At 42.4% G+C, this 17,382-nt stretch overlaps 1 protein-coding gene across 1 annotated transcript; it reads right to left on the bottom strand.

Annotated features, from left to right (window-relative positions):
• Positions 1 to 1,051: 1,051 nt before the first annotated feature.
• Positions 1,052 to 16,607, bottom strand: OLFM4 (olfactomedin 4). The gene is made up of 4 exons (XM_065896193.1): positions 16,464 to 16,607; positions 10,211 to 10,423; positions 8,233 to 8,392; positions 1,052 to 1,891 (listed from the first exon to the last, which is right to left on the bottom strand). Exons 2-4 carry the CDS (start codon positions 10,349 to 10,351, stop codon positions 1,089 to 1,091), a joined length of 1,104 nt encoding a protein of 367 aa, XP_065752265.1. The 5' UTR covers positions 10,352 to 10,423; positions 16,464 to 16,607; the 3' UTR covers positions 1,052 to 1,088.
• Between the last annotated feature and the right edge of the window lie 775 nt (positions 16,608 to 17,382).

The raw sequence follows: 17,382 nt of genomic DNA, 5'->3' as shown, positions 1-17,382 counted from the left end.
CATTGCTTCCTCAAAAAAAATTAAAATTTTATTTTCTTACAAGTTTCAGGCTTAAAGACAAAAATTGCATGAAGCCATTGATATGACTTAATACAAGTCTAACGTATGCTCTAAGGGCTTTACTATAGAACCAGATAGGCTATCACGGCCGTTTGCTTTTCTTATGGTCTTAGAGTCGTGAAAGTAAAAGTTCATGATGAAACAAAAGAAAATTAGTTTTGTTTATCTTATATCTGTTCCATTAAAAACTGGTTCATTTTTTTTTTGTTTTTTAAGTAGGAGTTTGGGGGAGGTGTGAGAGGAATTGATTGGTAAGTCTGGTTCTAATCTTCTGAGCTGCCTTTGGAATGAAGTTAATGAGGTAAGAGTCTTCTACTGACTCTTATGAAGGTCAAAAGAGAAAAGAAAAACCCAAGTACCTCCTCTGCAGATCCATCTGGGACTGATTAGATAACTTAATGCCTAAAAGGACTTTTCTCCAGGAAACTCAGAGCATTTCCCAGATAGAATACAAGCACACTAAATTTACTTACCTGATACATACAAAACATCGTTCCACATGCCAGTAAGAAAAACAAAGTTGGAGATTTGGACCCTCAAGGAGCTTCAGATATTAATCTGCCTAATTAAGCCCCAGATTTCTCTCAGGTGTGGAAGAATTAACCAAGCTATATGGAGGGGAACTGGTCCTTAAGCCCTCTCTTTTGTACAAAGAATCCCCGAAGCCATACAGAGTTCTCTTTAAGTTCCTTAATTTCCAGATGTCACCTCACCGAAGGCTTCCTTAGAACCATGATGCCCCGAGATCTCTGACAACCCGTCCACCCTGAAATGACCTTATTTCAGTTGAGAAATGCATCCCAGGATGCAGGTGGCTTCCAAGAGAACTCATCCAATCAGGGCAACGTCCTAAGTCTAGTGTGGTAGAACTCTGCTCCCAAACATTACAACTAAGCAGATACACTTTTGAATCCTGAGCCCCGCCCTGCTTCCTCATCCCTCACTCCCCCACAGATACCTAAATAAGTGGAGAAGACCATTTTTTGTTGAAAACAATTTTATTTCTCTCCACCCTAACACATAGAAGTTTACTGGGGTATCTGTTGGAAGACAAGATCGTAATTCAGAAGGTAACCATCATTATAGACAAAAAGTTTCTGCTCGAAAGGATGATAGTTAATACTCTGTAGTTTTTCCTTCACCTTCTGCATTACAATGTTAAGTTTACCCTCTTTCCCTGTGCTTGTGTCATAGTAGTAGAAAATCTCTTCTGTTCTGGTGTTCAGAGTACGGGTGGCATACAGAACCCCACACACCATGAATGTGTTAGTAACAGATGGTTTATACTGCTTGGTATGCCAAGTGTTTAGCACCTCAAGTGTGGTGTCGTTGAGTTTGCTAATCACCATGTTACCAGTGCTGGCTTCAGTTGCATAAGTCACCCACAACCCATTCTCATCCACAGCCAAGTCGATATCTTGCCAACCAACATTAGCATAAGAAAAGCGGTTATCATAGGCAGCATCAGGGAGAGTTTTAGTCAAAGCAACTGTGGCAGTGGTCAGGTTAACTTTGGCAATGTTCCGGGTGTTGTACCAGTTGACATACATGTTATTCTTATAAACTACTACACCACCACCTTGGCCATACTTTATCCAGTTCTCTCGGGCATTTGTGTACAACAGCAAATCATCCAGTGTATTGTAGATTCTGTAATATCGCAAAAGTCTCCCATCAGTCTCCAAAGGTGCCACCCAGTACAGCCCTTTGCCTGGGTGCTGAGGAGAGTAATCCCGACCCCAGGCGCCGTACACATAGCTAAATCCTCTCCAGTTGAGCTGAACTACAACCGGCCTGCTGATGTTCACCACACCGCCGTGAGCACAGCTCCCTAGAGGAACAAGCAAATAAAAGGGCATTCTTAGAGAAAATGAATGACAAGATACAAACAGTTTAATATCCTAAGAACCAAAGGAATCCATAAACATTTTTCTCGTCAATGTTCAATGACAGCCGTGGTCCTGATGGAGAAGAGGCAAAACCTACTCTTGGTTTCTGTCTCAATGCAAACCCGCTGTCAGTTCTAGAGAGCACTACCTTCTATTTACATGAATGAGCTTTCAACCTGGAAAATGGGGATAATGAAACTCCCAAGAGCCATATTAAAAAGCGTTGAGGGCCCAGAAAGTGGAAAGGAGGACTTGGTGAATTTAATATATTTTCTTCTATGAGAAAGCGTTTTGCCAATATTATTTTATTTCCTTTTTCTTATAGAGAAATCAAGAAAGTAAGATCACATGAGAATGCTACCCTATTTTCATAAAGCCAGAAGTTGCTATTCATCCCTTCATTGGGATGAAGGAGAAGTCTGTCCTAGGCAAGTCTTTCTTCCCTTCACCCTCTGCCCTTCCCTGGGACCCCAAGGGCATATCCACACCAGGTACCAATGATGCCCCAAGCTACTCTCAAAAGAGGAAGTTTGTACTATGGCATTTTAAAAGCTACAGAAAGATGGTCTCCTAATGGACCTCTAAGAGGTCCTCTAATGGTGGGATTTCAGCCTTGAGAAGCCATGGAAGTTATTATAGGACAACATTGCCTGCTCTGTGCCCAAAACATAGCCAATCACATAGATCACTTGGTGACCCATCTCACTGCAGTTACAAGGTGCGTCTTGCTGTTCAAAAGCCATAGTCTACCGTGCCACAGAATGACAGGCAAGCACTTCGTCGTTCCCATTCTGTTGCTGTCATTGTCACAATGTGTACAATCAAGTGGGACCAGACTCCCGGTCCTTGAATCTACATTCCCTGTAACACTTGGGTGCATAACTCAGTCTGGGCAATTTGGCCCTTTGCAGAGCCCTCCCTCTGAAATGCCTGCCAACCCAGACCATTTATGAGCTATAAAAAATAAAATAAAATTCCTCCGGTATTTTTACAATAGCTATCTAAAGATTTGAACACACATTTTCTGGAATCTTAACAAATACCCTTAAAAAACTGGTCATAAATTTTATTGGAATTACAGAGAAAAGTCAACTTCAGATACATTTGAGATCATCTTCCCTCATCCTTTAAATGCTTGGAGGGAATCAGGGAGCCATGGAGAGTGCATGAGGTGGGCTTGGGCCAGAAGCAGAGCTCCAAAGAATTGCCCGAGATTAACATTGTGGGGAGCAAGGGGGTGCAAAGCATTTGCCTCTGAGTCCCTGCCTCTGACACATATGGAAAGACCCATTCCTTTCCTTGCTAAATGCCTCCCCTTTCTCCCCTCCTCATTCAAGGACTGTTCAGAGATGAAACCATCACTAGAAATCCTGCTTTTATTTTTCCAATCTGTTGGGGCTTTTTGGTCCTGGAATTAAATACGTGCTCCTTAAATGCTCTCATAAATCCGCAGTTGGTGGGAAAGCCAGCCAGCCATACAACAGGTAGAGAAATGAAACCACTCTGTACCCAACCTCAAATAATTTTGCATATCATTAAGTAGAACACAGTCACGGGTTTATTTTAATAATGCATGCACCATTTCATAAATAAAAAAGCAACGTGTGTTCAGCCAAGAGACTGCTCTCCTCTAAAGAAATAATAAAATTATAAATTATTATTTCCTCTTCTAAAAGTGATCTCTCAGATGAATGCTTGTTTGCTTTTGTTTATGAAACAATGCATGAATTATTAAAATAAAGTTAGCGGTGTGTTCAGCTTAATGATAACAAAAACTGTTTGAGTTTCCGTATGTTACAAACTGGATTTTCTAGTTAAAATACCTTCCCAAGAACTTATTTATTCAACTACATTTCACTCTGAGGAAATAAAAGAAAGTCACTTTTTCCTTGCAGGTTAGAAGACTTAGGCATTATTTGCTTAATTGAATCTTGCCCTCCTTGAAAGGAAAGATTCCAAACCAACAGCAACAAATTACTTAAGGAAAACTTAAGATGCATATAACACATTCAAGCATTTTATCATGGGATTAAAGAAAATAAACTATTCTGTCCTAGATGTGGAAATCCTTAGATATGAAGGAACCAAAATAAACTTCTCTTAAAAATCACTACTACTACTAATGTCTCATCATTTCACAAGTTGACCAGGTGATTAAAATTGTACCTGGTATAAATATTAAAACTGTATGTCATTTAAATCTCTTTTCCTCACTCCACAACTCTAAACATCTCCCGTCCTTTTTGTTATCCTCTCTTTATCCTCTATCTCCTTTAGACCATTTTTAGAGCCCTGGCTCTCATCAAAGGAAGTGGAAATAAGAAGAAAACTAAGTATTCTTGTCCATGCTACAGATGTGGCTACAGCAGTGACAAACTGCTGACAAGGCTATGGCGGGTTTCCTCGACTCCTGGTGACAAACCGTCTTAGAAATATGAGTGAAACTGACAGCCAGCCCAGTGCCCACTGCTCATCTAGCGCAAGCAGAGACCCCATCCGCCCACCCCTTCTACACCGAGCTTCTCCCCGCCCTTTCTAATCTTGTACCCCTTCCCAGCCTGCATTTCAAGGTCTTAGAGATACTCCATTCCTTTCTTTCTTTATGCCAACTTTATCCTACCACTGGAACAACAACCCACTGCCCAAGCCTGACCCGAGAACTATGAAAAACCAACGAATCATTTTGCACTTCCTGATGGAAGAGAACACACCATAGAAATGAGAACGAAGGTACCCTTTCAGCTACTCCACAAGCAAAAAAGCCAAGCTAATTTGGTATTAATCAGGTTGGTGACTTATTGCAACTTTCTTGTCACTCTAGGAATCACAGGTGCACCTCGCTCTCCATTACAGCATCTGTGGAGGGCAGCCTGGTACAGTGAAAACATTGCCAGATTCCAATTCAAATCCTGACTCCAGCACTTATGAACTGCGTATCCTTGAGCAAGTTACCCAACCTTCTGAGCCTCAGTTTCCTTACGTTAAAGGAGAACTAATAATACCTACTCTGCAGAATTGTGAGGAAGAGTAGACAGAAGACATATACATTTGACTCAATAAATGATAACGGTCAGCATTATAATTACATCCATGTTACAAGTGAAGGTTTACACGACTGTTTCCCCTCCAAGATAGTGGTTTCTGGAGGTTTCTGTACTTACCCTGATAACCCGAGTGCCCAGAACAGGACCAGCCACCCAGTGACACCAAATTATGTTTGTGGAAATAAAAACTGATTAAATCCCCCAAACTCACCTTACCCTTATTTATAAAACACTAGCTCTTTACCCTGGTACATAACTGCAAGTTTCCAAGAGCCTGGTATTCAATCCACTGAACGTAAGGCAGGGAACCCTCTACACCCGATAGCCTTGGTTGGCAATCTCTTCTTTGTCATGCAATTTATTAGATATTGCCATGGTATTCTGAAAATATCCTGGGAGGCCACATGGTGAGACTTTAAAATACTCTAACTTGGCTTTTTTAAAGTCTCATGGCCAGTAGCACTTTTTTTTTTTAAGCTAAAGATTATATACCAGCAGAGGAAACTTAATCTTGGATCCATCAATGCCCTCTCTCACCTGGGCAAGTGAACTTTGAGCAAAGACGATAATACAATTAAAATGATTATAATCATAAAATGATTAAGATGAAATGGTTATGTGTTACCTAACACTCTGCTCCTCTCTAGGCTTTTGACCGGTCACCCTACATCTTTCGTGGACCATTTACTGTGCACCTACTATGTGCCAGCACAGATCCTTGTACCTTTGAGCACAACAGTGATGACCCCTGGGCATTCACATCCCATTTTCCTATCTGCAGTCCTTTAGATTCAGGGGGAGAACAGAGAGAAACTGAAGTCAGTTGTTTCCAGGAAAAACAGTTAATGAGCACAAGGCCAATTATTTTAGATTAGAAAGTTCTATGAAATGAAGCAGAAAAGGATGCCATTTGCAGCAGAAGCCATATATAAAGCACATTTTATTGAACCCTAATGCTATGTACTGGCTCTCAGATCAAGCTGACCCCTGGGGTAGCGAACTGCAGCTGCCCAGAGGGCCCAAGAGAGCACAGAATTACTTTATAGCTGAAACTTGCATAGAGTGTTTTTTGTTCCGCGCAACTCTGCAGTGAAAAAAAGCAGACAGGCCAGATTTTAAAGTCCCATAATAGTGAGTAACTTTAATTAAAGTCTCCACAGGCTCACAACTTTGCGGTGCCTGGGGATTTTCCAATTCTGCATTATCAACCAATCCAAACAGAAAAAGAGCAAGTGAAAGAAATTGATTTCAAAACATGACAAAAAGTCAGTTTAATATAAACATCATAAATATAATATGAACAGAGCTGGAGGAGGGCCAAGTGGCTTGGCAGGGATCCAGCTACAGCCAAGGTGTGGGAAAGTGAGAGGAAATCTGCATCCAATTTGTTTAAACAACACAGCTGGGCTGGGCTGGCTCACAAAAGTCTAAGTGTGAGGACGTGGGGGAAAGTTCTAGAAAAAAAAAGGCTAACAAAAATAAGAAAACAGACTCACTGTTTTCTTCCTTAGATACTAAGCCATGTACTTTCTCCCCCGCCGCCGGCCTTGAGTTACTGACACCTAACCCTCGAGGTCCTGAGATGACAGGAAGCAAGGGGCCTTGCACTTCGGCCTCAGCTCTGTCACCAGCTGCCTATGTGGCCTCAGGAAAAGCGGTATCCTCACCACTAAGTCCCCTCCTCTGAGACATGACAGCCCTGAATGTTCTTTCCTGCTCTAAAATGTCCTCATTCCAAGGGATGCATAGAAAACTGTGGCAGAAAAAGCTATTTCATGAGGACAATTTGCTGAGGTTTAAAAAGACAGAGAAAGAAAAAAGGACAAGAGGGATAGAGGAAGGAAAGAACGACTTGCTCAGGTAGTATCAGGAGTGGTCGCTGCTTGATTCCTGCCCTCAGGGAGCCCTCTGCGGCCCCGCAGAATGAGCTCTCATTTCCAATGACGACGTTGACACCTTTGATCCCAGACCACATTTAGCCTGGTTTGTTACAGAGGACAGAGCATGGCCTTTGTCCCAAACCTCCTCTGCATGTCATACTGTGACAGATTCCCAACTGCAGAAGGAGGGAAGGTAGGGCTCTGAACAACACCAAGAGGCTTATAACTGTGGCAGTATTTAATTAAAGCCTTAAAGAAACCAGCGACACTGACAAGGATCCAGAAACGCATGGCCCAAAAGGAATCAGGTTGTGACAATAGGAATGAATGAAAATAACAAGAGCTGTATGATTCGATTACCAGATACTGTCCCCGTTCAGGCTGAGATGCTCAGGATGTGCAAAGAGAGCTTCCCTATGACCCTGGTTCCTGGGCTGGACCCTGCGGCTTTAGTTCTCCTGGAGGGATGTGCCGGAACACACACATGGATCTAGCACCGCTTTTGTTTGCAGCAAGATGTTCACTTCAATTATCCTCATTAACAACAGATACAATCGCCATCGCCAGTGTATAAATGCCGATCACAGAGCTCTGAGTTTCCCAAGACTTGTTTTATGAATCCTCACAGCAACGCTGCCAAGTAGGTATTACTGTTCTCCCGTTTTACCAAGGAGGAGATTAAGAACCTTTCTGCTGTGGCTACATAGCTGGAAAGTTCAGGCCTTTGGGGTCACGCCCCTGACCCCTACACTCCACCAGTCCATTCAAGGAGGTATTTATGAGCACCCACCTCTATGCTACACTTAACCCCCTCCAAGGATGATTCCTTAGAGAGGAACATGCCGTCTTTGCCCTGCAAGAACTCACGGTCCAGGAGGGACGGCAGGACACACCCTCACGTACTGGACACGTGGAGCCATCTGTTAAATCCTCACTGAATCCTGGGAGGCACTCCACAGCACGTGCATTTAAGGAAAGCAGGAAGGAGAAATAAAGAGGTGGACGGAAGGAGGGAAGGAAGGAAGGAGGGATGGAGGATTCAAGGTGTAACCCAGCTCATCACATAAATTGAGCCAATTAGCCCTTACAATCCACAGGACAGCCCAGAGGGGAAGCCAAGCGGATTGCAGAGGCTTTCCCCGGGCCCCTGATAACCAGACAATCACCGTAGAGGCATTTCTTCTGTGCGTCCCAGGACATGACAGTATGTAGAGCTCTGGTAGGTGAGATTTAAAAGCAGGGAAGAGTAAACTCAGAGCCGCAAAAATCCCGTCCTTCCTTCACCTCCACAATCCCAGAGCCCTTCCCCACCCAACCCTTAGCTCCTAATGGGGCCTGGTAAAAAGAGGACCCCCTTACCTGGTGCAGGGGGAGGGGGTAGGGCAGGAAGGTTTCCGACTTTAGAGTCCTCACATTCCTTGAGTTTGTTCTTCAGAGCCACGATTTGTCGGCGAATGGCAAGGACATTGTTTTTGTCTAGTGTCTCAAGCTTCTCCACCAGGAGAGTCATATTCCTTATCTAAGGAAATCAAAATTCAGAGTGACTTTATATAATTGCGCAATTTCCTTCATAAACATTGAGGGCTGAATATGTCACTTAGGGAAACATTGCCAGAGAATACACCTGAGATTCTTCTGACTGGTTTCATTTGGAAGAATACATTTCATGGTTTAGCGTGAATGCCTGTCAGATTGCAGGCCGATGTGCGTGACAAGAAGAAAATGGCAAAGATTTTAACAGCTTTAATAACAGAGAACAGGCTCCGTCTAAGTATCCACAAGTGTCCATTAAAGTTCATCTCTAATAACCTTCCCCTATAAACTCGTGTTTACTCATGTCATACTATAATTAAGTTTCTAATGAGTGGTGAGGGCCAGAGAAAACCTAAATTCTAAAATACAGAACTGGAATTCTCAATGATAGCCCATGTCATGACTGTGCTAGTAAATTCTCATTGATATAAATTACCCAAGCAAAAAATCTACAAACAATAAATGTTGGAGAGGGTGTGGAGAAAAGGGAAGCCTCTTGCACTGTTGGTGGGAATGTGAATTGACACAGCCACTATGGAGAACAGTATGGAAGTTCATTAAAAACTAAAAATAGAGCTACCATACGACCCAGCAATCCCACTACTGGGGATATACCCTGAGAAACAATTCAAAAAAGAGTCATGTACCACAATGTTCATTGCAGCTCTATTTACAATAGCCAGGACATGGAAGCAACCTAATGTCCATTGACAGATGAATGGATAAAGAAGATGTGGCACATATATACAATGGAATATTACTCAGCCATAAAAAGAAATGAAACTGAGTTATTTGTAGTGAGGTGGATGGACCTAGAGTCTATCATACAGAGTGAAGTAAGTCAGAAAGAGAAAAACAAAAACTGTATGCTAACACATATATAAGGAATCTTAGAAAAAAACAAAAAGGTTCTGAAGAACCTAGGGGCAGGACAGGAATAAAGACACAGCCGTAGAGAATGGACTTGAGGACACAGGGAGGGAGAAGGGTAAGCTGGGATGAAGTGAGAGAGTGGCATGGACATATATACACTACCAAATGTAAAACAGGTAGCTAGTGGGAAGCAGCCGCATAGCACAGGGAGATCAGCTCGGTGCTTTGTGACCACCTAGAGGGGTGGGATAGGGAGGGTGGGAGGGAGATGCAAGAGGGAGGGGATATGGGGATATGTGTATATGTATAGCTGATTCACTTTGTTATAAGGCAGAAAGTAACACACCATCGTAAAGCAATTGCACTCCAATAAAGATGTTAAAAAAATAAAAAATAAATTATCCAAGCATAACATTAATGGGATAGTGTTTATCCACAGAGCTTAAAAGGCTTCGCAAAACATCCTCACAAGAAACTCCTTTAAAGAGGCTTGTGGAGTACGTAGAGAAGCATTCCAAGAGGGATCAGGACTGTGTGATCATTCAAAAGGAGAAACAGACCTAGCAAATCCAAATCTGTGGTCTTCCATTCCCATGAGGATAAATCCAGAACAGAGAAGACCCCTTGATCTAGCTTGGCCATGGAGTTGTTCACACTTAGGTCATCTCCTTTCTAGAGACACCGAAAGGCCATTTGGTTTTGGGGCAGGACTCTGACCACTAGACAACACCTACTCCTCAATCAGCATGTTCCCAATGTGTGTAATTTACTGTTCAAAGCCAGGTGTCCATCCAAAACAGAACACGGGCCTTGCCAGGCGGTCATGAGAGAGTACAGCATTAGACGTCAGAAGAGGGACTCCAATCCTGGTCCTAGCACTTGCTCACTGAAGAGACATTATTAATGCACACGAAGTGATTTCATTCCTTACCTCCACTTCCAGCTGGTCAACAATCACTGAGCTTCCAACAAAACCGACCTTCAGCTGTTTGATCAGTTTCTCCATCTCCTTCACTTCTACCTTGATCAGCTCAAAGTCCAGTTCGGTGTAAGAAATGGTATCTTTTTCCATGATCTCTATTCGGACGGTTAGGTTTGAGAGTTTCTTCTCATACACGCTGATTAATTGTACATACTCCTTCACCTAGAGGGGAATCAAACAGCTCAAGTCAGTTTTCAGAGCGATGTCACACAGCTTTCCTCCACTAACCAAGTCCTTGGGGACTATTTGATTGCCTTCGGTCTTTTTTAATTAAAGAAATGGATCAAAAATATATTTACCTAAATATTTGTAAAAATCTCTCCAAATACAAAGAATTTATTATTACAGTGGGGGAGAGGGCGGATTTTGCACTTGCCTAGACTAAAAATAATCGTGCTACAGAATCATCATTCGCAAGTACATTTTCATCTCCATTTTAATGTTTGAAGATACTAGCACCCCAAACTAAACTCGTTTGAATCAGTCTTTTGCCCGCCCTCCTCCGCTTAGTACACACACTCTAAATCAGGGTTTCCCAACCTCAGCACTATTTACATTTGGGAATAGATTGTTCTTTCTTGTGGGGGGGGGGGGCTTTTTTGTGTAGTATAGGATGTTTAGCAGCATCCCTGGCCTCTAGATGCCAATAGCACCTACTCACCCCCCAGCTGTGGCAACCAAGAATGCCCCAGGCATTGCTAAATGTCCCCCAGGGGCAAAATCACCACCATAATCCCCCTCCCTCCATTTAGAAATACCACTCTAAATCTAAGTATTTTCTAGAAGAGGGAGAAATGCTCTGAGAAGAATTCCTTTGCTGATCACCAAATGCAATGAGTTTTGAGCCCCTCTGCCTTCTATAGAGTGACATAAAGACTCAACTTACAAATTATGGTTCTCTCCAGATATATGCTCAGGAGTGGGATTGCTGGATCATATGGTAGCTCTATTTTTAGTTTTTAAAGAAACCTCCATACTGTTCTCCATAGTGTCTGTACCAATTTACATTCCCACCAACAGTGCAAGAGGGTTCCCTTTTCTCCCCACCCTCTCCAGCATTTAGTATTTGTAGACCTTTTGATGATGGTCATTCTGACCCACGCGAGGTATTGTAGCTTTGATTTGCATTTCACTAATAATTAGCAATGTTGAGCATCTTTTCATGTGCTTTTTGGCCATCTGATATCTTCTCTGGTGAAATGTCTATTTAGTAACTAACAAGAACATACTGTATAGCACAGGGAACTATGCTCAATATTTTGAAATAACCTATAAGGGAAAAGAATCTTAAAAAAATACATACATATATATATATATATGTGTGTGTGTGTGTGTATAACTGAATCACTTTGCTGTACACCTGAAACTAACACAACATTGTAAATCAACTATACTCTAATTTAAAAAAAAGATCCAACTGACTCCACAGTATGTGAGGGTATGTGCAACTGTAAAGTGCACATTTCATTAAGTGCACCCACATATTTATTCCAAGTTTATTCCAAGAACTGATTATTGCAATCAGACCTTTAAATTACACATTTGTTGCATATTTTTGAATGTCTGATCATTAAGTTAAAATACTTCCAAAAACTCCCATGGTGATTTAGTGTATAATTGGAATCTCCAAATGGATATTTCAATAAACACAGTTGGTGGTTCTTTCCGTATCTGATCTCTAAAAGAAATGCCATGGCTTTTTTAAGGACCTGCTCATTAAAAGTTGCCGGTTTTATATTCTTTTTAAAAATTTGAAGAGGAATAATACTCTTCCCCCAAACTTCACTAATGTCAAGAAGCTGATCCACAGGGCCTGGATGAATTCAGAGCCAGATGTCAGCCTCTAATCTTTCTAATACGAAAAGCAGCCCTAACTTCTGTCCCTTTAGCCCTTCCACTTAACTCCACTGTACAAATTAGACACATAGGCCATGAACCTAAAGGGCTAGGGCTTCAGGCAAAGAGGATTTTAATGAAAGTTGAAAACGCAGCCCTTGGCACTGCTCGTGTATCTCCTTCGGCAACTGATGCTCATTGCCATCAGATGAGGCTGATAAGGCTGGTGACATTTTGGTGGATAAGGAAGTTAAAAAAAAAAAAAAAAAAATATATATATATATATATATATACCTAGCAAGTCCCACTCAAAAGTACAAACACATATATAAGGTAGCCAGGTTTCAATTCCTCCAAAAATCAGGCATAAAACATTGGCTGTGAGAAAAAAAATAATAATAATGGAGTGCCAACCGATGGCAGAAATGGAAGTTTGCGAAATGAATATTCTTGGCATTTGGTCTTGCCAGCTCTTGGAACGAATGAAACACCCTCAGCTTTCCTGGCACATTTTGGTGGCATATCACAGCTGTTGTTCTATAAAAAATAAGTGGTTCGACTGTCATTTCTGCTAAATAAAATGTGGCTCTCCCAGATTCTCACTGCAAACCTCAGAGAATGTATGGTGGGCCTGCCCTGATTCTGCCCCAAAGTAAAGGGTCTCTACAGATCTGTTTGGGGAAAATCTTGAGGTTCCTTCAAGAACTGGACTTGACTGGAATGTCAAGAATATCTCCGGGATGTTCAGGAAAATTGGAATCGTCCATGGAGTTACAGAAGGCAGGAGAGAATTTGAGAATGGGCCAGAAAGACTTTGTGGTGTGAATGTTACTAATTTAAATAGATTGTGAGTCTAAACTCTTCACGTGTACGGATCTCTAGTGTTGAGATGGAATGGACAATTCTGGAAACATCCCAACTCTCCCTGGGAGGGGCAGCCTCAGCAGAGGCGCCCAGTTTACCCGGGGATGTGTAGCAAGAATATACGTCCAGCCCTACAGGGACACTTCCCTGTGTCAACATTTTTCATGTAAAGCTCCCCATCACTACAAGTTTGAGCTTTAGACGACTCATCTACACTTGCCCTCAAACCCTCAGCCCTTCATTCAGAGCTCCCATTCTTCTGTTTGTTATGCATGTATCATGTCATTGATGGGTTCTAAGCATCAAAGTCTCTTTGGAGGGCTGTTGCTCTATACAGTCAATGTGGTCTTGTAATAGATAAGGATGCAGCCCAGGTGGCTATTAAGCTAAAGAATTAGTTGGCTTGTGTTTCTGCCAGTTCCTCAAAACCTGTGATCGTCACCATAGCTAGATTAATTGAAATAAATAAAGGTACTTTGCCACATACTGTCATTTTAATATATTTTTTAACAACAAGATTAATTGAGCTTGAATTGGCCGTCAAGACATATGAAGCACTTTGCAGCTAGATCCACCTAAGCTCAAATCTGGCTTCAGTACTTCGTGGACAAATCACTTAATTTCTCTAAGCCTTCATTTCCTCCTATAAATCGGAGGTAACGGTAACAAGCTCACAAGATGATTGTAAACTCTAGAGATAATGTATATTAAGTGCCTGGTGTAATGGATGCCCTATAAATTACAGCAATTATTAGACAGTGATTTCAGGTTTTTTTCAATCTGACCTTTTAATTTATTATATTTCACTGCACAAAACGTGGCTCAGTAGACGTTGTTTGTTTATGCGTTGCCTAAATGTCTCCCAGGCTGCCTCAACCCTCTCATGCATGAGGGACTATTAGCAAAAGTGTCATATTAAATAACTTGCCCCAAAGACCATAACCCTCTAGAGAAAAAAAAATTCTGAGCCGCCTTCTGGGTTGTCTCCTTTCCAAGTACAGTCACACAGGGACATCTCATAACAACAGAAAAGTATAAAATGCTTTCAGCATCTTATGCAGAGCCCGTCCCTGTCTTCTCCATGTCCTGACAGATAATGAATCAATGTAAGACAGTCCAAATCCTTTTCTACTGGCCCGCCCAAACGGGCGTTCCCCCAGGTCTCTAGATAAATGGTGATTTCCAAGGCAACCTAGGGACAGCTATAATAATTCACCTGGAAACTCAAAAGCCCTCAGCTGAAGAGATAATTTTGGATGGAAGGCATTACTGACCTGGTGCATCTCTTCTTAGAGCATGATAACCACACGGCAGACAGGAAAGAATGATTGAAAGAGAATGATTCCGGGGCTTCCCTGGTGACTTAGTGGTTGAGAGTCCGCCTGCTGATGCAGGGGACACGGGTTCGTGCCCCGGTCCGGAAAGATCCCACATGCCGCGGAGCGGCTAGGCCCGTGAGCCATGACCACTGAGCCTGCGCGTCCGGAGCCTGTGCTCCGCAACGGGAGAGGCCACAACAGTGAGAGGTCCGCGTACCACAAAAAAATAAAAAAGAAAAAAATAAAAAAGAAAGAAAGAGAATGATTCCGAAGACCGAGATTCCTGACCTGGCTTAACCAGCCAAAAGACCTTTACATTTATGTCTCTTTACCCTTATGAGCCTCAGTTTTTGCATCCCTACAATGGGGAAAAGAACACTGGCTTATATGCCTTAAAGGGTTGCTTGAGAGGAAAGCGCAGAGGGAAGCTATTACTGCTATTGTCGTTACCCTCACCTGTCACATCCTGAATCCATTATGCAAATCTCAGTGGGCAGGTCAATTCCTTTCTTCGGCTTCAATCATGAATTATTTTTAGAACCAGCTACTGACACTTTCCAACTGAAAGTTTTTCCACCTACTCCACACTTCTTCCCTGCCAATTATTAGCAAGGCAGATAGCACCTGCCCCCCCTTAACAGGATTGGAATGAAATGTCCCAGACTCACAAAACTCTCCCTGGAGCAGCCCGGGGTTTCAAACTGCCGTTCACATCCCTGCCAGCCAAGAAGACATGCAAATCAGTAGCTCCCACTATTTCAAAGCAAATGACTCTACCTGAGAAGATCTTTACCTAGGATTTTCCTCCACTTGTTATGTTTTTATGCATAACTTCTTATCTGTACTTGATTATGCTATGAATATTAATGACTGGAATTTATAATTTAGTTCTGTGCCTTTTCTGCTGATTAATTCAAGGACATTTTATTTCTTAAGAAGCTAGGTTCCTGGAGTCGTCAAACACATTTTCCTGGACACTCGTTTAAACTTAGAATATTTATCTACCAATTGAGGTTGAAAGCAGGGGCTCAACCTCATCAGAACTTTTGTCTTAAAAGAGAGCTAGGCTCGATGTTGAGTTAGCTGAGCTGAAATTTCTTGGGAAAACCTATTTTGAATCTTGCAGGGAAGCCAGAGCTCCTTGTAAATTAATGGAATGGTATTAAATAACGCATAATGTGACGATAGCCTACCTTGGACTTCACCTGTACAGAAGATGGAAGTTCTTTTTGTTGATTTTTAACTTGGCTAAAGAGGTTAAAGGGGTCAAAACTGGAATGTCAAGTTCATTGCTCCAGCCAGCTCAGAGAAGGGCTAACCCCGTTAGATGACTTCCTCTGGCTGGAGAAAGCAGTAATCAGGGGGTCAAGTGGAGGTTTTTATCAAGGCTGAGCCACCTACTAGTCTCATTTCAAATTCCCAGGGAAGCCTTCGGTTTGGGGCTAATGCTGGATGCATCTGATGTAATGTCCCTGCTGAGACAATAGAGGCTAACCCCAAGAAAGAGAGAGAGGGAGAGAAGAAAGAGTGAATTGAGAAGAGAAAATAGGAGGAAGAGAGAGGAAAACAGGGAGGAAGGAAGGAAGATGAGAGGGAGATTTGTGGGAGGGGTGGAGGAGAAGGAAGGGGAAGGACCAAAAGCAAGAGAAGACCAAAAAAAGTAAAAAACAAAATAAGAAGGAAAAGGGAAAGGAAGGACTGAGGCAAGAGGAGAAATAGAAATGAAGGAAAGGAGGAATGGAATAGAATAGGCTGAAAAAAATGCAAGGGCAGGAAGGTAGGACATAAAGAGGACAGAGGAGAGGAAAGAAAAAAGGCAAAGCTGGAGGAATGACCAAGAAGAAGACCAAAAGGAAGAAACCACAAAACCAAATACAGATTTCAGAGTTGAAATTTACAGGGAGAACTCAGGCTTCTTTCCAGCTGCACACACACCATGATATTGAAGCGAGTTTATCCTGTGGCGTGACTCATCTCCATCCCATCTTCTCCCTGTGCTCTCACTCTTCCTGCTATAAAGAACTCCATAGGTTGCTGTGAAATAAATGCTAAAGCTTCCATTAGATGCAAATGTGCTCTTTGATACAGTGAAGAAAGGCTGCTTATAAAGTCCTGAATAAAAAGTATTTTGTTTGTTCTTAACAAGATGTTGTTGGAAGAGGAAAAAAGAATAAAATACTTACTTTAGAAAACTCTTTCTCGAACTTCTGGGAGATAGTTTGAGCTATGATTTCCAAGCGTTCCACTCTCTCCACAGGAAAGGTGGTGTCTGGCAAGATAACAGAGCACTGGCAGGTCCCACGGTCATCCTTGGAGCCGGTGAAGTTGGAAAACGACTGTAAATAAAAATAAGTTCAACATCAGTAATAAGCCGGGAAATGAGCCTTTGGCAAGGGAAGTGACAGAAACTGGCTTGTCAAAAGAGTGCTCAGAGGCAAGCGAGTGGAGTTCAATACATAAATGAATGGAATCATAGAAACACCCCAAAGCTGCTGCCATGTCTCCCAAGTGTAGCTCAGTGTTCAGTCACCTCTCCACCTGTTAAGCAAACCACATCATTCTCCTTTCTGGAAGAGTCTTTAAGGAAACTACTACTGTCCCCATGTAAGGAAAAAGAAATAAAGAAGTGATGAGAAGACTTCCCTGTTGGCTCAGTGGTTAAGAATTCGCCTGCCAATGCAGGGGACATGGGTTCGAATCCTGGTCCAGGAAGATCCCACGTGCCGCGGAGCAACTAAGCCCGTGTGCCACAACTACTAAGCCTGTGCTCTGGAGCCCACGAGCCACAAATACTGAGCCCACACGCCGCAACTACTGAAGCCTGCGTGCCTAGAGCCCGTGCTCTGCAACAAGAGAAGCCACCGCAATGAGAAGCCCACGCACCGCCACGAAGAGTAGCCCCGTTCGCCACAACTAGAGAAAGCCTGCGCACAGCAACAAAGACCCAACACAGCCCAAAAATATAAATAAATAAATTTATTAAAAAAAAAAAAGAAGACGCGATGAAAGTCCTAAGTTGGCAATTCTACCACTTACTGGACCTGAATTCTCTTTAAGTCTCTGTTTCCTTATCTGTCAAATAGATATAACCTGCTTCACAGG

Source organism: Phocoena phocoena, chromosome 18 (assembly GCF_963924675.1).
Source record: "Phocoena phocoena chromosome 18, mPhoPho1.1, whole genome shotgun sequence".
Lineage (NCBI taxonomy): Eukaryota > Metazoa > Chordata > Mammalia > Artiodactyla > Phocoenidae > Phocoena > Phocoena phocoena.
This window is presented reverse-complemented; position numbering and strand designations above follow the sequence as displayed.

Coding starts and splice junctions, on each gene's coding strand:
- OLFM4 (XM_065896193.1), bottom strand. CDS start 10,351: ATGGAAAAAGATACCATTTCTTACACCGAACTGGACTTTGAGCTGATC. Junction 8,393..10,210: donor TTGACCAGCTGGAAGTGGAG/GTAAGGAATGAA, acceptor TGATTTCCTTAG/ATAAGGAATATGACTCTCCT. Junction 1,892..8,232: donor ACCCCCTCCCCCTGCACCAG/GTAAGGGGGTCC, acceptor TTGTTCCTCTAG/GGAGCTGTGCTCACGGCGGT.